The sequence below is a fragment of the Oryctolagus cuniculus genome, chromosome 4 (assembly GCF_051225735.1).
Source record: "Oryctolagus cuniculus isolate XC-2025 breed Fujian yellow rabbit chromosome 4, ASM5122573v1, whole genome shotgun sequence".
Classification (NCBI taxonomy): domain Eukaryota; kingdom Metazoa; phylum Chordata; class Mammalia; order Lagomorpha; family Leporidae; genus Oryctolagus; species Oryctolagus cuniculus.
The window spans coordinates 100,101,165-100,121,846 of NC_142870.1; the positions used below are offsets into that span (position 1 = coordinate 100,101,165).

A 20,682-nucleotide genomic window follows, 5' to 3' on the forward strand; every position below is an offset into this window, starting at 1 on the left:
GGAAACGCAGTTTCCTTAGTTACGCGAAAAAATGGCAGCGGCGAGTTTGGGCCTTCTTTGCAGGAGATTCTCGGCTGCTTTAAATTCTTTCAGGTGCTCAGTGATTCCTGAGGCCGCTGCTAGCCCAGGGTAAGTGATATGAGGAGTAGGATTGTCCACCTCGCCACTTTGGGCATTTGTTTGGTTGCCCAGATACTGAGAATCGCTCCAGCCTGCATGGAAAGACAGCCCGATGGCAGAGCGCGAACCGTCTGCGTGAGTAATGAGTGACCTTGGAGAATTCGCCCACTCCCCGCGTTTCTAATTCGTCCTGAGACGGTTTGTTGCAGCCTCCTGTGGACCAGGCAGTGTACGGGATTCGTAGATTCCCAGTATTTGTTGCATTAAGTCAGAGATAGAGAAATGTCCTCTAGGGCTGGGAGGTTTGAGAAAGTTTACTGAAGAGCTTCTTCTAGGCTGTGTTAGAAACAGGGTCTGGGAAAGATGAGGGGTGTCTGTACTTAAGGAAGTGTCTCGAAGACATTGTTCAGTAAGTGCCGATTAGGTCATCAAAGTAGCCAAAGAACGGAGAGTTGTCCCGCAGTAGTGAGAAAGGAACGCCCATCCCGTGATGTTCCTTATGAAAGGGAAAGGCAACCTATACATTTATGTAATTACTAGCTTTTTGATGTCATATATAATGCTTTATTTAATAGACATCTTAATTTATAAGTTCCCTTTTATGATAACTTCTTTATTTGAAATTTCTACATCTGGAATCACTGAATTAACTTGTTCATATGTGTTCAGTTGCAGGTTTTCACTTAGTTTGTTGCCTAGAAATACACAAAATGCCACATCCTTTACCCAGTGTAGATCACTTCATACCACATTGTCAAGGAAAGGACTGGAAGAATTTTTTGATGACCCAAAGAACTGGGGGGAAGAAAAAGTGAAATCTGGTGAGATACTTGGATTGGTTAACGTTAAAACTGTCCATAGAACTCTGTCATTCTAGAATTAGTTATCGAGTTTGGGAATTATTTAAGAATGTCGATTTTGAATTTCCTTTGGAATTGTGTACTAGAGAAAATTGAAAAGGACTGTATGATAGTAGAGTCAATTGTTCCTTGGCAAGTTGGCAAAAGGCTTAGAAGAGGAGTAAGTTGAAATTATTAACTGAAGTGAAGTTTAGCTTTATTTTAGGTGTCATTTTTTTACTGATAATTGAAAATTAGTTTATGATGATATGAAATATTTTGATATTAGGGTATGAAAATACATTCTGTACTAATGTTCATATTTTTTGAATGCCATTGCCAGTCATGTTACTAATATTTTCATGTTATCTGATTTAATCGTAATTATACACTATATAGTGAAGCTGTTATGTATTTTACAGATAAAGAAACAGGTTTAGAAAGGTGAAATACTTTGTCAAGGGCACAAAGCTAAAAACATTATTTCATGTTATAAATTTATCATGTTATAGGTGCTTCATGGACTTGTCAGCAGTTAAGGAACAAAAGCAATGAAGATTTACATAAACTTTGGTATGTGTACTAAGTACATTAACATCAAGGTGTTTGAAACAGTTATACTAACAGTGAGCACTAACAACTTCACGTCTGTCTGATATAAGAAATTGAATAAAGTGATTTGTGTTATAGTATGGTGAGTGATATATGTAAGATTAGGCTGTTTTCTTTGAGGGTGTGTGTTGAAGGGTGCATTTAATAGGGAATTTAGGTAGGTTTTTCTGGCAGATTTTCCTGATAAATAGTTGAGAATTTAAGGCAGTTGTATTTTTTTTTTAAGATTGATTTATTGGCCGGCGCCGCGGCTCACTAGGCTAATCCTCCACCTTGCAGCTCCGGCACACCAGGTTCTAGTCCCGGTCGGGGTGCCGGATTCTGTCCCGGTTGCCCCTCTTCCAGGCCAGCTCTCTGCTGTGGCCAGGGAGTGCAGTGGAGGATGGCCCAGGTGCTTGGGCCCTGCACCCCTTGGGAGACCAGGATGAGCACCTGGCTCCTGCCATCGGATCAGCGCAGTGTGCCGGCTGCAGCGCACGGGCTGCGGCGGCCATTGGAGGGTGAACCAACGGCAAAAGGAAGACCTTTCTCTCTGTCTCTGTCTCTCTCACTGTCCACTCTGCCTGTCAAAAAAAAAAAAAAAAAAAAAAGATTGATTTATTTATTTGAGAGAGCTATGGAGAGAGGGTGAGACAGAGAGAAAGATCTTCCATCCACTTGTTCACTCCCCAAATGGCTGCAACAACCGGAGCTGGGCCGATTCAAAGCCAGGAGCAGCTTCTGGGTCTCTCACGTGGGTCCCACTTAGTATGGCATGGCGTATTACAGTTTTGGCAGCAGCATGGTGGGGAAACAAAGTAGAATGGGGTTTTGCACATGGGGAGTTAGGGATTTGAATGCTGAATTAACTGTGATCCAGAATACCTTACTTCTCTCAGCCTTAGTTTCTTCTTTAAAGAGTGAAAATAGTGCCAACCTCAAAAGATTGTGAGAATTAAATGAAATAATGTATATAAAATGCTCAGCACACTGCCTGTTGTGTGGTTGGTAGTCAGTCAATATTATTATCTTCCTCCTTTTCTCTCCACTTGGAATGTAAGGACTATGTTTTATGCTGTTCTGTAACTCCTAGCATTAGTACAATCTGTGTGTCATGGGAACTTTATGGAACAGACGAATAAGCACAGCTAGAGCTCTGTATAAAGGGTTATTCTCTGTAATGATTTTCTGTATGTTGAGATTTCTGAAGAAGTTCTGAGTGCAGATCATACATGTTGATGTCAGAAATCACAGCTCTAGCACAGGCCATCACCCCACACTTGTGTTTTTGGTACAGGTATGTCCTCCTGAAAGAAAGAAACATGCTGCTGACTCTAGAGCAGGAGGCCAAGCGGCAGAGATTGCCAATGCCGAGTCCCGAGCGGTTAGAAAAGGTAAGGCCTGTGGGAGGCGCGGGATTAAAGTTGGAGGGAGTGAGTATGAGCTCTTGCATTCCTTGCAAATAGGCTTCTTGCTTCTATTTTTGTTTGATTTTTAGTAAATTTGCGGGGTTGTGCAGATGTCACAGTGATCTCATTTTAGGATATTTCCACCACCCCAGAGAGAAATCCCATACTCATCTGCAGCCCCACCCCCACCCCCACCCCCACTCTTACCACAGCCCCCAACATTCTAGGTAGGGACACATGTTTTCATCTCAAGTAAACACTTAGGTGTGAAATTGCTGGGTTATAAGGTAAGTCTGTGTTTTGTTTGTTTTTATTTTTTTTTTTTATTAAGATTTATTTATTTATTTGAAAGTCAGAGTTACACAGAGAGGAGAGGCAGAGAGAAAGAGAGTTCCTCCATCTGTTGGTTCACTCCCCAGTTGGCCGCAATGGCTGGAGCTGCACCAATCCGAAGGCAGGAGCCAGGAGCTTCTTCCAGGTCTCCCACTTGGGTGCAGGGGCCCAAGGACTTTGGCCATCTTGTAATCCTTTCCAAGGCCATAGCAGAGAGCTGGATCGGAAGTGGAGCAGCCAGGTCTTGAACCAGCACCCATAGGGATGCCGGCATGGCAGGTGGAGGTTCTAACCTGCTACGCCACAGTGCCAGCCCCTTGTTTGTTTGTTTTTAAGATTTGTTTGTTTATTTGAAAATCAGAGTTACAGAGACAGGGAGAGACAGAGCGAGATCTTCATCCACTGGTGAACTCCCCAAATGTCTGCAACAGCTAGAGCTGGGCCAGGATAAAGTCAGGAGCCAGGAGCCTCTTCCAGGTCTCCCATGTGGGTGCAGGGGCCCAAGCACTTGGGTCATCATCTGCTGCTTTCCCAAGCACATTAGTAAAGAGCTGGATCTGAAGTTGAGTAGCCGGGACTTGAACCAGTGCCCATATGGGATGGTGTCTCAGGCTCCTATTTTGTTTAATTTAAGATTAATTCATTCAAAAATCAGAGCTATAGAGAGAGAGGGAGGGAGAGAGAGAAACAGAGATATTCCATCTGGTGGTTCACACTACAGATGACTGCAATGGCCAAGGCTAGGTCAGGCCAAAGCCAGGAGCCAGGAGCTTCTTCTGGTCTCCCATATGGTGCAGGGGCACAAGCACTTGGGCCATCACCCCGTTGCTTTTCCCAGACCATTAAAAAGGAGCTAGATTGAAAGTGGAACAGCCGGGGACACAAACCAGTACCCATATGGGATGCCAGTATTACAGGCAGGAGCTTTACCTGCTATGCTATGATGTAGGCCTCTGAGTTTGTATTTATCAAGAAACTGCCAAACTGTTTTCTAAAGGAGCTGCACCACTTTACAGTTCTAGTTCCACTTTGGCTAGTTTCTCACCAACCAGATAAGTGTTTTGTTTTTTTTAATTTACTGAGGTAAAAGACAACAAAGGAGCAGATGTTGTGGTATAGCAGTTAAATCACTGCTTGGGGTACCCACATCCCGTATCAGAGGGCCTGGTTCAAATTTTGGCTCTTCTGTTTCCAGCTTCCTGCTTACTTGCACCCTGGGAGACAGCAGATGCTAGTTCAAGTACATGGGAACCTGCCACCCATGTGGGAGACCCAGATGGAATTCCAGGCTCCTGGCTTTGACCTGGTATAGCACTGGCTGTTGGCAGCATTTGGGGAGCAAACTATCAGATAGAACATGTTTCTTTTTTTTTTTTTTTTTTTTTTGACAGGCAGAGTGGACAGTGAGAGAGAGAGACAGAGAGAAAGGTCTTCCTTTGCCGTTGGTTCACCCTCCAATGGCCGCCGCGGCCGGCGCGCTGCGGCCGGCGCACCGCGCTGATCCGATGGCAGGAGCCAGGAGCCAGGTGCTTTTCCTGGTCTCCCATGGGGTGCAGGGCCCAAGCACCTGGGCCATCCTACACTGCACTCCCTGGCCACAGCAGAGGGCTGGCCAGAACATGTTTCTTTACCTCTCTGTCCCTCTTCCTTTCAAATAAGTAAAAATTAACACATAAGCATTTTTTAAAAAACCATGAAATTTACGATCTTAACTATTTTTAATTGTATAATTTAGTAAAGTATATTCACATTGTTGTGAAAAGGTCAGTTATTTTTTAAAGTAGCTTTTCTTCATCATTAAAAGAAAGACGTAGAAGATGCCAGCTAAGGTGCCCAGACCCATATCAGATTTCCTGTGTTCAATACCTGGCTCTAGCCGCCAGCCCTAGCTTCCTGCTAGTGCAGACCCTGGAAGGCAGTGGTGATCGTTTAGGTAATTAGGTTCCTGACACCAATGTGGGGGACCTGGATTGAGCTCCCAGCTTCTGGCTTGAGCCTACCTATTTCAGGCATTTGGGGACTATCTCTCTTTGTCCCTCTGCCTCTCAAAGAATAGGAAAAAAAGCATTTTGCTTTTCTATTCCCACTCCAAGAGGTAATCGTTTATATGTTTCTTATCTATCGATCCACCAGAACTTCAGAACTTTTCTACACATGTAGAAACAAGTTTAATTATTTATACAAATTTAGGTATACTTTTTCCTTTGTGGTCAAATCTTCATTGATTTTTCTGTGCCACAGTAAGTAGTCAGTGCAAAGAAAACTCAGTTTTTGTAATAGCTTCAGTCCTGCTGCCCAACCTCAGCTACTTCAGTCTCCTTTTTCCGCCACAGTCACAGCCATTACTGACAACTGCCTTTAGGAGGGAGGGACAGAAGATCCCTAGAGATGGTCAGAGAACGTATGGAATAAAACTTCAGTTATTTGCCCTAATTATGGGAAAAGTTATTCTGACTCAGGAAAAGTTGCGTAACATAACTTTTTTTTTTTTTTTTTTTGGACAGGCAGAGTGGACAGTGAGAGAGAGAGACAGAGAGAAAGGTCTTCCTTTGCCGTTGGTTCACCCTCCAATGGCCGCCACGGCCGGTGCGCTGCGGCCGGCGCACCGCGCTGATCCAAAGGCAGGAGCCAGGTGCTTTTCCTGGTCTCCCATGGGGTGCAGGGCCCAAGGACTTGGGCCATCCTCCACTGCACTCCCTGGCCACAGCAGAGAGCTGGCCTGGAAGAGGGGCAACCGGGACAGAATCCGGCGCTCCGACCGGGACTAGAACCCGGTGTGCCGGCGCCGCAAGGTGGAGGATTAGCCTAGTGAGCCGCGGCGCCGGCTAGTAACATAACATTTTTAACTTTATTTTAACATAATATTGGAGCTAGGGTAAAATTATGAGATAATACAAAGAATTCTCATATCCCTTTACCTCTGTTTCTCCTGTGAGTGTTAGCACATTTGCGTTATCCTCTACCTCTCCTAAACCTACAAATACTTGTACTTGATATGTTATTCCCTCCATGTTTGTAATACAGGAACAAGGTAAATGATAAAATACTGATTATAATTTTTATAAGTATATTTTTTAGTCTTTTTTTCTTTTTCTAAAAAGGAGTTTAGGGCTACTCCTTAAATTTAATTCTTTCCTGGCTCCAAATAAAAGTGTATGCTGTCACTTTGGAACATAGTTCCATTAATTTTATATTCTCTTGGCTGTCACATTTGCTCTGAGAAACATAAGATAGCAAAAAAAGCTTGAGATTGATTTGAATAATGTGTATCTAATTGTTACAGGTTGTGAACCTCTTATCCAAAATATGTGGGACCAGAAATGTTGCAAAATTGAGAGTTCTGGTTTTGGTATATTTGCATAGACTTTACTGGTTGAGCATCCCTAATATAAAAATCCAAAATGTGAAAAGCTTCAGGCCGGCGCCGCAGCTCACTAGGCTAATCCTCTACCTATGGCGCCGGCACACCGGGTTCTAGTCCCAGTCGGGGTGCCGGATTCTGTCCTGGTTGCTCCTCTTCCTGTCCAGCTCTCTGCTGTGGCCCGGGAAGGCAGTGGAGGATGGCCCAAGTGCTTGGGCCCTGCACCCCATGGGAGACCAGGAGAAGCTCCTGGCTCCTGCCTTCGGATCAGTGTGGTGTGCCGGCCACAGCGCGCCGGCTGCAGCGGCCATTGGAGGGTGAACCAACGGTAAAGGAAGACCTTGTCTCTCTCTCTCTCACTGTCCATTCTGCCTGCCCCCCCCCCCCCAAAAAAAAAAGCTTCAAAATCTGCAGCTTCTTGAGTTGTTGAGTTTACAGGGATACTGAACTTACCTCTCGGTTTGCCTTCTTGTCTGTTGGCAGTAACATTAGAATGTTAACTCTGGATTTGGTGGCCACGTACTTTATATTACATTACATTCGGTTACAGGTCTCAAGCCCCGCCCTTGCTTGGACAAGCCCTCTAAAATAGTCAGCCAATAGCCAGATTTACTAAAAATTCCTAAAAGTGAAAGAATTTTATGAGGCCCTTACCAAAGTGGTCTCTTCACTCTCCTAAGTTTGTCAAGATTTACCTTACCCATCTCTTATTTCTTAAGGATTTTATATAGTTAGAGGAAAAATGTGAATTCATCTGCTAGAAAGCATTGAGTGAAATTGAGACTAGAAGTGCTGAGGGTACACTGAATAAATAGGTTATGAGGTAATTGACCTAAATTGTAACTTTCACATCTATTTCATGTCTCAGCTGCCTGGGGTGGGCAGGGGGGATATTTGTTAACTTAATCTGCCCTGTTTGAGAGTTCTTTTCAGAAACTAATGAGGATACGCAGTGTTCGATGCTCAGGGATAACACACACCCACATGCATGCCTAAAAATGACCCACTATTCACAGCAAAAACGAAGTCTGACCTAACTGATATTACAATCTGTAACTTATGAATATTCATAAATAAATATTTCTTTATAATCAAATATGTATATATTTTTTATCTTTATGGAAAGTTTGATGAAAATGGGTGGAAGTTCTAATAGTATCTTTTTGGGGCAGGCACTTGGTGCAGCCAGGACAGAAACTGGTGCCCATATGGGATGCAGGCATCCCAGGTGGCGGCTTTACCCTCTACCCCATAATGTTGGCCCTGTTATTTTTTCGTACTAGCTCACTGAGTTTTGAAACACATAAATTGAGTCAAGCTGATTCTCCAAAAGCATTCTAAGTCTATCCCACTCCAAACAAACTAATATATGGAAATCAGAACTAGATGTCTTTTTAAATGAAACTATCAACTTTTTAAAAAGTATAGAAAGCAGCATTATAAACACCCATGTGTTCATACCTGTGCCTAGAGGACTTTTAGAAAATAGTCAAGGCCAGCGCCGCGGCTCACTAGGCTAATCCTCCGCCTAGCGGCGCCGGCACACCGGGTTCTAGTCCCGGTCGGGGCGCCGGATTCTGTCCCGGTTGCCCTTCTTCCAGGCCAGCTCTCTGCTGTGGCCAGGGAGTGCAGTGGAGGATGGCCCAAGTCCTTGGGCCCTGCACCCCATGGGAGACCAGGAAAAGCACCTGGCTCCTGGCTCCTGCCATCGGATCAGCGCGGTGCGCCGGCCGCAGCGGCCATTGGAGGGTGAACCAATGGCAAAGGAAGACCTTTCTCTCTGTCTCTCTCTCTCACTGTCCACTCTGCCTGTAAAAAAAAAAAAAAAAAAAAAAAAAAAAAAGTCGACAGAGTGCCTCCTTCACATAAATACTCATGGTAGAGTTTTCTGCCACGCAAGTTTGCACGTTCTCTCTGCAATGTGTGGGCAGTTGTTGGGATTGTGTCCTTCTGTTCTCAGGTCGCGGAGTCCATGGATGCCTTAGACAAAGTAGTCCAGGAAAGAGAAGATGCCCTAAGGCTTCTTCAGACTGGCCAAGAGAAAGCTCGACCTGGTGCCTGGAGAAGAGACATCTTCGGAAGAATCATCTGGTACACAGATTACACTGTGACTCTTAAAATCAGAGTGCTGAGACCATGCCTCATTCCCTGCCCAGTATCTTTTAAGGAAACTCTTACCATCTGAGATACGGTAGAGATGTAGGAAGGTACATCAGAGAATTCATGGAAAAATGGAATTAAAAGGTAAGCTTATTTTGGTGCAAAAATATTTTGAAATACACACATGGTTTTTTCATAATATGCATATTTCATGAACTTTTTGGAGTTACTTGTATGTATAGATTTCAAAAATTTTGCACCAAAATAAACATCTTTACCCCCCAAAAAAAAGATGTATTTATTTGAAAGGCAGAGTGTTAGAGATCATCCATCTGCTGGTTCACTCCCCAAATGGCCACAACAGTCCAGAATGAAGCCAGGAGCCCAGAACTCCAAATGCTCCATGTGGGTGGCAGGGAACCCGCTGTCTTCTGGTTTTCCAGGCACATTAGCAGGGAGCTGGATCAGAAGTAGAGCGGTTGTGACTTGAACCAGCATTCCAGTTTGTGCTGCTGATATCATGGGTGGCAGGTTAACCCACTGTACCACCACACTGGCCCCTAAACTTATCTTTTAATTGTTTCCCATGAACTTTTTTTTTTTAGACTTTTTTATTTATTTATTTATTTTTTATTTTTTTGACAGGCAGAGTGGACAGTGAGAGAGACAGACAGAGAGAAAGGTCTTCCTTTGCCGTTGGTTCACCCTCCAATGGCCGCCGCGGCCGGCGCACTGTGGCCAGCGCACCGCGCTGATCCGATGGCAGGAGCCAGGTGCTTCTCCTGGTCTCCCATGGGGTGCAGGGCCCAAGCACTTGGGCCATCCTCCACTGCACTCCCTGGCCACAGCAGAGAGCTGGCCTGGAAGAGGGGCAACCGGGACAGAATCCGGCGCCCCAACCGGGACTAGAACCCAATGTGCCGGCACCGCAAGGCGGAGGGTTAGCCTAGTGAGCCATGGCGCCAGCCTCCCATGAACTTTTGAATGCACATGCACACATAAAATTTCAGAAAGTCATAAAACCATGAAGCGAGGTCAGCACTGTGTGTAGCGGGTAAAGCCGCCACCTGCAATGCCAGCATCCCTTTTGGGTGCTAGTTCGAGTCCCAGCTGCTCCACTTCGGATCCAGCTCTCTGCTATCCCCTGGGAAAGCAGTAGAAGATGGCCCAATTCCTTGGGCCCCTGAATCCGCATGGGAGACCCGGAAGAAGCTCCTGGCTCTTGGCTTTGGATCGGCACAGCTCTGGCCATTGTGACCATCTGGGGAGTAAACCAATAGATGGAAGACCCCTCTCTCTCTGCCTCTGCCTCTCTATAACTCTGGCTTTCAAATAAAATAAATATCTTTTTTTTTTTTTTTTTTTGACAGAGTAGACAGAGACAGAGAGAAAGGTCTTCCTTTTCCATTGGTTCACGCCTCTATGGCCGCTGCAGCCAGTGCACCACGCTGATCCAAAGCCAGGAGCCAGATGCTTCTCCTGGTCTCCCATGCAGGTACAGGGCCCAAGGACTTGGGCCATCCTCCACGGCCTTCCCGGGCCACAGCAGAGAACTGGACAGGAAGAGGGGCAACCAGGACAGAATCCGGCGCCCCGACCGGGACTAGAACCTGTTTTGCCGGCACCACAGGCAGAGGATTAGCCTATTGAGCTGCGACGCCGACCTGAAATAAATATCTTTAAAAGAAAAAGACAGCCATGAAGCTAGTTTCAGAACATGACACCTGGGCCAGCGCCGTGGCTCACTTGGTTAATCCTCCACCTGTGGCCCTGGCATCCCATATTGCCGCCGGGTTTTAGTCCTGGCTGCTCCTCTTCCAGTCCAGCTCTCTGCTGGGAGGATGGCCCAAATGCCTGGACCCCTGTACCTACATGGGAGACCAGGAAGAGGCACCTGGCTCCTGGCTTCAGATCGGTGCAGCACCGCTCATAGCAACCATTTGGGGAGTGAACCAACAGAAGGAAGACCTTTCTCTCTCTCTCTTTCTCTGTCTATAATGCTACCTGTCAAATAAATAAATAAATAATCTTAAAAAAAAAAAAGGAACATGACACTTGCCCTCTTTGCCCATTAAGAACCTGGGACTGAGCTGGGTGTTGTAGTGCAGCAGTTTAATCCTCTATTTGAGACATTCCCATCCCATATCAGATCCTATATTGGTTTGGTTTTGTCCCAGCTCCTCCAGTTCTAATCCAGCTTCCTGCTAATGAATCTTGGGAGGCAGTAGGTAATGGGCCAAATGCATGGGCCCCTTCCACCAATATAGGAGACCTGATGGAGTTCCAGGCTTTCTGGCTTCAGCCTGGTCCAGTCCTAGCTGTTGTGGGTATTTGGGGAGTAAACCAGCAGATGAAACATCTTTCTCTTTCACTCTCACTCTGCCTTTCAAGTAGTTAAAAATGGATTTAAAAATAAATATTTCAAAGAGTAGCAACATTAAAAAAAAAAAAACCCAGATCTATTACATAGAGGCAATCTTGAGGATTCTGGTTATATGAACCAGCTTCCGTTTGTCCCCATTACCACTAGGATAACCCGTAGGCCAAGTTATGAGACAGTACATATTTTATTACTCCTTGTCTCTCCTACACCCAGTCCAAGAGTCAGACTTTGGAAAAGGCTCTGATAATCAGTTCACACAATTGAGAAGGCTCAGTGTAAATAAATTTCTCTTCTGAATGTTGTTTTTACATTTGGGTTGAACAGCCAAAAGGAAGCATCATTAGAATTTTAAACATCAGTATGCAAAATGGAGTAGGTACTTTGGGTAGTTAGACTTTGTATTCTTGTAGTTGTACCATATACTAGCACTTCCTCTTTGTTACATTCTTTTAATGAAATTTGTGGTATTGAGCCAGCTAGCCAGATTTAGGACAGCATAGTGCTGTCTAACCATCTCATCCAATACAGAAAAGATCTGGAAAAACATCTCACTAAAAAATTGAGTGCATTTTATTCTCTGCTAATGCTTATTTGGATCAATTCATTTAGGAAAGTAAAAATGTATTAAATGATTTCTACAAGGCAATAACTTTTTTCTTTATTGGCAGGCACAAGTTCAAGCAGTGGCCTATACCATGGTACCTAAACAAAAGATACAATAGGAAACGCTTCTTTGCAATGCCTTATGTGGACCGTTTTGTCAGGTGAGCACAAGTTCCCTTAATAATGAAACATATCATATTTATAGAAAATGACATGTTGAACTTTTAAAATAGTTTTAATTTCTATTATTGCACGCATAATACATATTCATTAAAGGAAAAATGGAAACATCAGGTAACAAAAAAGTCATCTATAAACCTGTGCTAACATTAGTGTATAGCCTTCCAAATTTGTCTTCCTTGCTGCTTATCCATCTGCATTTAAAAAGATATTTCCTATAATGTTAAAGTGAAGGTCCAAATAACTCAGTTCCATAAAATGAGAGCTCATGTCTTTGCAAAGCTGATACAAATGGGGTTAAGGAGAGAAGTCCTTTGTTTTTGTGTGTTTTGTTTTGTTTTGTTTTTGTTTTTGTTTTGTTTCTTTGTTTGTTTTTTGCCAGGCAGAGTTAGTGAGAGACAGACAGAGAGAAAGGTCTTCCTTCCGTTGGTTCACTCCCCTAATGGTTGCTATGGCTGGCGCTACACCAATCCGAAGCCAGGAGCTGGGTACTTCCTCCCGGGCTCCCATGCGGGTGCAGGATCCAGGCACTTGGGCTATTCTCCACTGCCTTCCCGGGCCACAGCAGAGAGCGGGACTGGAAGAGAAGCAACTGGGATGAGAACCCTGGGGTGCCGGTGCCGCAGGCAGAGGATTAGCCAAGTGAGCCATGGTGCTGGCTGAGAGAAGTCCTTTGTATTATATCTGAATTCATGTTATCTTGCAGAATGTTGATCTCCACATATTCCCTATGGCAAATTTTCTCTTGCATGAAGTTTATCAAACTTGTCCTATGAACCACCAGCTGATAATTATAAAAACTAAGGGAGAGTTTTAAAAGCTGTTTTAAAATACTGGATCTACATCCAAATGTAAACAGAAGCCATAGTATTTAATCAACACTGCAATTGGATGGGATAAGGATTTGAGTTTCTGGGCCAAAGGGGCTTCTCAACTCCTATCACTGTGGCTACAGAGACACATGGGTGGGGAACTGCAGATTCCTGGCTAAAGGTGGTAGAAATCAGAATTCAGGGCCAGAAAAGGAGCTGGAAAGTTAAAGTGGAGATAGGAGTAGATAGGAGTATTGGCAGCATAGCCACCACAGCTTTTTTTTTTTTTCTTCAAGATCTATTGATTTTGAAAGATAGAGTTACAGAGAGAGGGAGGGAGAGACAGATATTTTCCATCTGTTGGTTCACTCCCCAAATGGCCGCAGTTGTCAGGGCTGGGCCAATCCAAAGCTAGGAGCCAGGAGCTTCTTTTAGGTCTCCCAGCTGTGTGCCCGGGGCCAAGCACTTGGGCCATCCTCTGCTGCTTTCCCGGGCGCATTAGTAGGGAGCTGGATAGGAAATAGAGCAGCTGGGATGCCAGCACTGCAGGCGGATGCTTTACCCGCTACGCCACAGTGCCAGCTCCATCACCACAGCTTTTTTTTTTAAAGATTTATTTATTTATTTAAAAGTCAGAGTCACACAGAGAGAGGAAGAGAGGCAGAGAGAGAGAGGTCTTCCATCCAATCCCCTATTGGCTGCAACAGCGAGAGCTGCGCCAATCTGAAGCCAGGAGCTTCCTCCAGGTCTCCCAACATGGGTGCAGGAGCTCAAGGACTTGGGCCATCTTCTACTGCTTTCCCAGGCCATAGTAGAGAGCTGGATTGGAAGTGGAGCAGCCAGGCCTCGAACCAGTGCTCATATGGCATGCTGGCATTGCAGGCAGCAGCTTTACCCACTACGCCATAGCGCCAGCCCCAGCCACAACTTTTTTTAAACAACTGCCTTAGATAATTCTACTTTGAGCAATCTTTCTTAAGAAATTTTTCTTCTCCAAAAGCTGTTTTCCATATAAAAAAACCCACAATTTAAAAAAATAAAAAACAGCTTTAACAGAAATGAAATCTTTCAACTGAGTTTTAGAAAGTGTTCGTATACTTTAGAATCAGTTTAAAATGTTCATCTTCCCCAGTGCACCAGCTATCTGCTCACAGTCCATTTACCTGTGGTGAACCTGTTCTGTCTTGTCACTAAGCATAAGTAATCTCTTTCATCAGCAGTGTTCACAGATTCGGTCAGTTCTTGATTTAATTCTTTCTGCAAAACGTCCGGGATGTCTTCTGTTTCTGGCCTTGTGCAGTCATCGCTTTTCATCACATTGAATTACTGGACATTGTCCTCACTGCTGTCCACTGAAATGTTGCTTCCAAGCTTTCCTGAAGTCAGTGTTCTTCAGAAACACACAGTAGTTTGTTGATGAAATCCAAACTCCCAAGCAGCATTCTACAATTCAGTCTTAAGCTACTTACCCTTTATCAAAGTCAGAATTTTTGCTTTCTCCTTAATGTGTCTCGTTCTTTTCCCCTCTTTTGCTTCTTCTGTTTCAACAGTTTGGGGCTCTTTCCAGCTGTTCATATTTAGGACCTCATTCAGGTACTAAGCAATTGAAGAAATCTGACTGCATGGACTATTTTTTTTCTCCATGACTTCTCCAAGCCTGTTATTGTACCATTTGATCTTTTGCCCCTTAGTCATTTTTATGTCACTTTTATAGGCTTTATATATTCTAATGATTTTATTTTGGAAACTACCTTTTTTAGACTTGCCTTCACAGAATGTAATAATCTTCTGAATATTCTTAATAGCAAATATTTATTTTCAGGTGGGCTTATTTTTTGTGAAGAGCCAAAATTTAGAGCAAAGATTTGATGAATGGAATGAGTAATCTCATTTTGACTTTGTTTACTTTATACTTATTTTTTCTGAACATGTACATAATTTTCTTGGTACTTAAGATTTTTTCATGTGAATGTAATATTAACAGAGAACAAATTCAATGTATTTCATAGATAGTTCTAAGGATATAATGATATTCCCTTCTAATATATGCACATTCTGTTTTCACCCAGATGTCTTTTCTCTGATCTCCACAGCACTTGCATATTGTAATTATTAAGTACATGTCTGTTTAACTGTATATTTTATATGAACTTAGACCTACAAATCTGTAAAATACCAACTTAAATACAATAGAACCTTGGCATCCATGAATTTATCATTTTGAATTTTGACAATTCAAGGGACACTACACTTCAACATAATTTAGCTGAGGCACAACTGCTTATATCCTAGGATGCTGGTATATGGAACAAACTCATTTAGATAGTAGTTAAGTGGGGCTGGCCTTGTCTGTGATGCCGGTATCCCACACTGGTGCTGGTTTAAGTCCCTGTTGCTCCTCTTCCAATCCAGCTCCCTGCTGATGGGCCCAGGAAAGCAGTGGAAGATGGCCCAAGTGCGTGGGCCCCTGTACCCATGTGGGAGATGGGAAAGAAACTCCTGGCTTTGGACTGGCCCAGCTCTGGCCATTGCTGCCATTTGGGAAGTGAACCAGCAGATAAAAACTCCCTCTCCTTCTTTCAAATTTAAAAAAAAAATAAATAAAAAGTAGTAAGTCTAATTAGTGCATCACCTCTTAGCATAGTCTTACTGTGTGTGTAGGGAAAATCATAAGCTAGATTGAGTGCTTTTTGAAATCAGGGAACCCCTGCTAAGTGTTAAGATGTATTTCAAGAAGTCAAAAAGCCAATACACTTAATAAGATGAGAGTTTTTTTTTTTTATTTTTAAAAGATTATTTATTTGAAAGTCAGAGTTACAGAGAGAGAGAGAGAGAGAGAGGTGTCTTCCATCCAATCGTTCACTCCCAATTGGCTGCAATGGCCGGAGCTGTGCCGATCTGAAGCCAGGAGCCAGGAGCTTCTTCCAGGTCTCCCACATGGGCGCAGGGGCCCAAGAACTTGGGCCATCTTCTACTGCTTTTCCAGGTCATAGCAGAGCTGGATCGGAAGTGGAGCAACCAGGTCTCAAACCAGTGCCCACGTGGGATGCTGGCACTTTAGGCCACAGCAGGTGCGCCACAGCACCACCCCCAGAGAGTGTTTCTTAAATAATGTAGATAACCTCAATCACATCAGATCAAACTTCAGGTCCAGTCTGTTAAAAAGCTCAAGATCTGGAGGCCAGCGCCGTGGCTCACTTGGTTAAATCCTCCGCCTGTGGAGCTGGCATCCCATATGGGCTCTGGATTCTCTCCCAGTTGCTCCTCTTCCAGTCCAGTTCTCTGCTGTGGCCTGGGAGGGCAGTGGAGGATGGCCCAGGTGCTTGGGCCCTGCACCCGCATGGGAGACCAGGAGGAAGCACCTGGCTCCTGGCTTCAGATCGCTGTATCTAACTCTGCCTAATTAAAAAAAGAAAGAAAGAAAGATCTGAACATTCTCTCCCATCTGGAAACAGGAAGAAGAGGTGGTCGGGGTTTAAAGGAGTTTTTTTATTTCATTGTCATTTGTGTAGGTTTAAAGCAGTTTTTCAACTTTTATATGTAATATACCAAATACAGAACTGGCATGATTGAGACGTTTTATGTAATTAATTTGTACATGTTTTTATAGTATTAATGGGGAAATTGTTTTATATAAATTGTTGTTATGCTTTTATTATTCCAGATTGAGACTTGAGAAACAAATTCGCATCGCAGTAAGGAAGAAAAATTTAGAGAAAAAGAATGTAAAATTTCTTCAGAAAAAGTTCCCACACTCTGAAATCCAGAAGTCAAGTCTTGTCCAAGATGTGAACTCCTGATTTGCCATTTTATTTTTCTTGCGTTAACAGTGTATAAAGAATTAAAACTATGTTTAAGTTCATAAATAAACTGTTTTCAGTCAAGTAAATATGACAAACTAATACTGGAAGTGGTCATGCTGCTATGTAATTTTTAAAAAGCAATTATACTGGGCCAGCATTTTGGCACAGAGGAGTAAGCTGCCTCCTGCAAGGCTGGCATCCCCTTATGAGCACCAGTTTGAGCTGTAGCTGCTGCACTTCTCATCCAGCTCCCTGCTAATGCTCCTGGGACAGCAGTGGGAGATGGCCCAATTCCTTGGGCCCCTGCACCCATGTTGGAGATCTAGGTCAGAGTTATAGGCTCCTGGCTTCAGCCTGGCCCAACCCTGGTCATTGCTGTCATTTGGAAACTGACCCAGCAGACAAAAGATCTCTGTAACTCTTTCAAATAAAAATAAATCTCTAAAACACAAAAAATCAGGTATAAAGTCCAGGGTCAGTTTCCTTTTTATAAATCTGATATCACCTGCTACCTTAAGACTGGAAATGATGTTAACTGCCATAGCAAAGACAACAGGGTAGTGTTTGAAATTCAGGGACATTTTTTAAAGCTACTGTTAACAGAATATGAAGCAAAAGTGGGTATTACTGTCAAAACAGGAAGAACTTTCACTCAAAATAATGATACTCAAAGTAACAAGTTACAGGGGCAGGTATTTGGTACAGCAGTTAAGATACTACTTGGGACACCACCATCCCCCGTCAGTGTTCCTGGGTACAAAGGCCTCACTCCACTTTCCTTTCCAGCTTCCTACTGTACCCTAGGGTACACATGTACTTGGGTCTCTGCCACTCATGTGGGAGACCTGGATCTCAATACAAGCTGCTGACTTTAGCATGGCCCAGTCCTTTATTTGGGGAATAAATCAGCAGATGGGAGATATTTCTGTCTCTCAAGTAAAATGAAATTTTAAAAATTTTAAAAAGTAGCAAGTCACAATGCATAATAGTACAAAAAAAATTCTGGAATGGCTAGTAATTTTTATTGAATTTTGTAAGCCTAAGGTAAAAAGCATAGGCAGTAACTTTTACTAGTCAATAAAAAGCAATTCTACCAATCCACTGGTAATTAATATACTAAACAGTTGAAAAGCATTTTACTAAAAGCAAAATATTTAGAGAAAATAGACATTTATACAAAATTATAAAATGCTTGTAATAAGAATAAGTGCATTTCAAGGAAAGCACAAACTCATTTAATTTATAGAGCCAGTTAAAGCCTTAAAAAATTTAAGTGGAAATTGAAATATGCAAAAATGTATAAACATTCTACAAAAGATGGTCATTCTTTTCCTGAGTAGACTAAAGCTATGAAACGTAAGGTGACACCGGAAGGTAAAGGTCTGGGACTCTTTCAAGGGCATTTCCTTTCTACACACTGCTTCCCTCCTTCTTCATATTCTTGCTTGGAAATCCACATCTGTTGAAAGGTGCCCTGTAACATAGAAAGAAATAGAATTATGCCTTATTCTCAGTTTAAACATTTTTACTTTTAATATCTTTGTTACATCTCCTAAATTTTGCAGACCTCTTAAATCCCCTCCTTTCTAACAGAGTTATGTTATTCTTTTAATTTCTGCATTCCTCCAAAAACCATCCAAAGACACTAGTTAGCCTAACCTTAGAAAGTTACAAAGAATATCAGGTCTTTATAATACCTGTTACACTGTATCAATTTTAAAAAATACAGCTGGCAAGGAAGACTGAAGCTGTGAGAGCTTGGCTCTGAGGACAGCAACAGAAACTGTCACAAGCTTAAGTACTCGGTGTCTTTTGGCTGCTTGAAGATAAAGGGGAAATGCTCCCAAAGTAGGGTGCAAAAAATTACAAGGATTTTTTTTCTCGATTCAAAGTACACACCAGTCCACATCACATCTAAGACCCAACACCATCACTATTTGGCCCAAGAACAATTCCTGACTTCCTATACCTCACACTAAAATAGTGGAGAATGATCAGAACCAAGAAGGAATTGTTTAATTTTAAGTGCACCACAGACAAGTACTAACTAATGCCAACTGGGCATTATTAGAAGAGACATAAATACGTTAACATAGTTCCATCTCTCAGAGGGGAAACTGAATTAGGCTGACAAAGGTCCACCAAAAAGGCAATAAAGTATTTTGTTATATGGAGAACATATAAAATTGCTATTAGGTCTATAATTTATTTGATAAGCATTTATTAATCTAATAATTTAATAAATTAAGTATCTTTACTAAATTAATATTTTCAGTTATACATTTCATTCAGTAAAATATTTTTATAAAGTAGCTTATCTACTAACCAAAGAAGCTAGAATGGAGCCACCGATCCATGAACTAAACCTCCGTTCAACTGTTGTATTATTTGCAATCAATTTCAACCGCATACTCTACAATAAAGAGGAATAAACATCAGTACAATCAAACGAAACAGGTAAGTCAGGAAATTGTTTTGACAAAGACTTCCCAATGGCTCACTCATTTGAACACATATTAAACATGGTAATTTTCAAATATAGGTTTATACTTTGATTAAAGCTTTTAATGTGCAAAACGTGATAAATCATATAAACATTACAAAACTGCACACTACGAAGTGTGACATCCACGATTTATATCCTATAATAGCGAGCATGTATCTAATTCTGTAAGTCAGGTACTCACCACATGCTTCCTATGTTATTATTATGACCCTGCTCTGCCTCCTTTTCTATAGCCCTCCTCAGAGTCCTGCTGCTTTCTTTTAGGCTATAATGTTATCCTCATCCCTATTTTAGTTTACTCTTGGCCTTCAAATCAAAATGCATTCCTTTATAACTAGACTGATTCCTTCCCTGTGAGTTCGTATTCTGTCTGACACATACAATCTTAGGGCTTGGTATTATCCCGTCTCACTTTCTACATCAAGATTTTTCCCCCACTTAGAAATCTACCTCTGGGGATAGCTCTCAAGATACCTTCCAGCTGGCACTGCGGCTCACTTGGCTAACCCTCCGCCTGCAGTGCTGGCATCCCATATGGGGGCCGGGTACTAGTCCCGGTTGCCCCTCTTCCAGTCCAGCTCTGCTGTGGTCCGGGAGTGCAGTGGAGGAATGGCCCAAGTGCTTAGGCCCTGCACGCATGGGAGACCAGGAGGAAGCACCTGGCTCCTGGCTTCGGATACAGTAGCACGCCGGCCGTTAACGGCCATTTGGGGGGTGAACCAACAGAAAAGGAAGACCTTTCTCTCTGTCTGTCTCACTGTCTAACTCTGTCAAAAAAAAAAAAAAAAGATACCTTCCAATTACTATATATATAAACACAGTTAAAGTCGTATTCGCAGCAAAATGTGTGACAGGGTTTATTAAAGTATGGGATATGTAGGGTTGCTGAAGGCAGGAGGGGTGAACATGGGTTTCTGAAGAGGATAAAAGATCAATATCACAATCAAATTCTTTTCCCATTTAACTGATTTTTAATTACTTCCGAAAGGACAGAGTTTCTAAGTGGTCTTTATAAACCTTAGATCACCCATGTCTATACTCATTATTCAGAGACTTTTATGAAATCCAATGATTGGTACTGTAATTGAGGGGTGCTTTAGATCAGACAGTATCTCCAAGAATATAGTAAATATGAAGCAAATGTCAATATTGTATCAATACTCACACACCACTTTCAATTTTTATAAATATGTGGCTTACGGTAAAATAGTCCTTTATATGAGAAAGTAAAAGATTATTAAATATTTTAGGGTATATGTAACTCCTATTAAGATTTTAAAAATGTAATATTTGGTGAAGAATACCTTACAAAAACTCCCTTGAAAGAAGTCTTAAAATTTCAACATGACTGCTATTCTATGTAAATGCTTTCTTCAAATCAGGTTCTCCTTTTAAAAGTTACCATGACATACCCAGTGATCCTTTTAAAACATACATATGACCTCATCAATCCTCTGCCAGATTTTACCCTATAAGTTTGCTGTTACCTTTGAAAAAAATCTGAAGTACTCCTTAATTAGACATAACCTCTACTCATCTGCTATGAGTTTAATTGTCCCTCTGAAAGATAAAGTCTTCATCCCTGGCTGGTACCTGTGAATGTGACCTAATCTGTGAAGAGGATCTTTGCAGATGTAATTAA

At 42.5% G+C, this 20,682-nt stretch overlaps 2 protein-coding genes across 4 annotated transcripts in view; one reads left to right on the plus strand and one right to left on the minus strand.

The window, feature by feature from the left end:
- On the plus strand, positions 1-18,009 carry MRPL47 (mitochondrial ribosomal protein L47). 3 transcript variants are annotated; one of them, XM_008266540.5, is made up of 7 exons: positions 1-255; positions 790-941; positions 1,472-1,532; positions 2,848-2,944; positions 8,614-8,744; positions 11,805-11,900; positions 16,396-18,009. In XM_008266540.5, exons 1-7 carry the CDS (start codon positions 233-235, stop codon positions 16,529-16,531), a joined length of 696 nt encoding a protein of 231 aa, XP_008264762.3. In that variant the 5' UTR covers positions 1-232; the 3' UTR covers positions 16,532-18,009. The 3 variants fall into 3 exon arrangements, with proteins under 3 accessions (XP_008264762.3, XP_008264761.3, XP_089188260.1); XM_008266539.5 differs by having other exon boundaries at positions 1-129; XM_089332134.1 differs by lacking the exon at positions 8,614-8,744 and having other exon boundaries at positions 1-129; positions 16,396-16,633.
- Positions 17,535-20,682, minus strand: part of ACTL6A (actin like 6A) — a 25,461-nt gene continuing 22,313 nt past the window's right edge. The window contains exons 13-14 of the mRNA XM_002716442.6: positions 18,861-18,947; positions 17,535-18,008 (exon numbers count right to left, since the gene is read on the minus strand). Of these exons, the coding sequence (XP_002716488.1) occupies positions 17,928-18,008; positions 18,861-18,947 (168 nt within the window). The 3' untranslated portion in view covers positions 17,535-17,927. The remainder of the gene's footprint in view (positions 18,009-18,860; positions 18,948-20,682) is intronic.

Excerpts from the sequence above, each read along its gene's own strand:
- MRPL47 (XM_008266539.5), top strand. The coding sequence starts at position 32 with ATGGCAGCGGCGAGTTTGGGCCTTCTTTGCAGGAGATTCTCGGCTGCT. Across the intron at positions 1,533-2,847 it reads GAAGATTTACATAAACTTTG|GTATGTCCTCCTGAAAGAAA; the intron begins GTATGTGTACTA and ends TTTTTGGTACAG. Across the intron at positions 11,901-16,395 it reads TATGTGGACCGTTTTGTCAG|ATTGAGACTTGAGAAACAAA; the intron begins GTGAGCACAAGT and ends TTATTATTCCAG.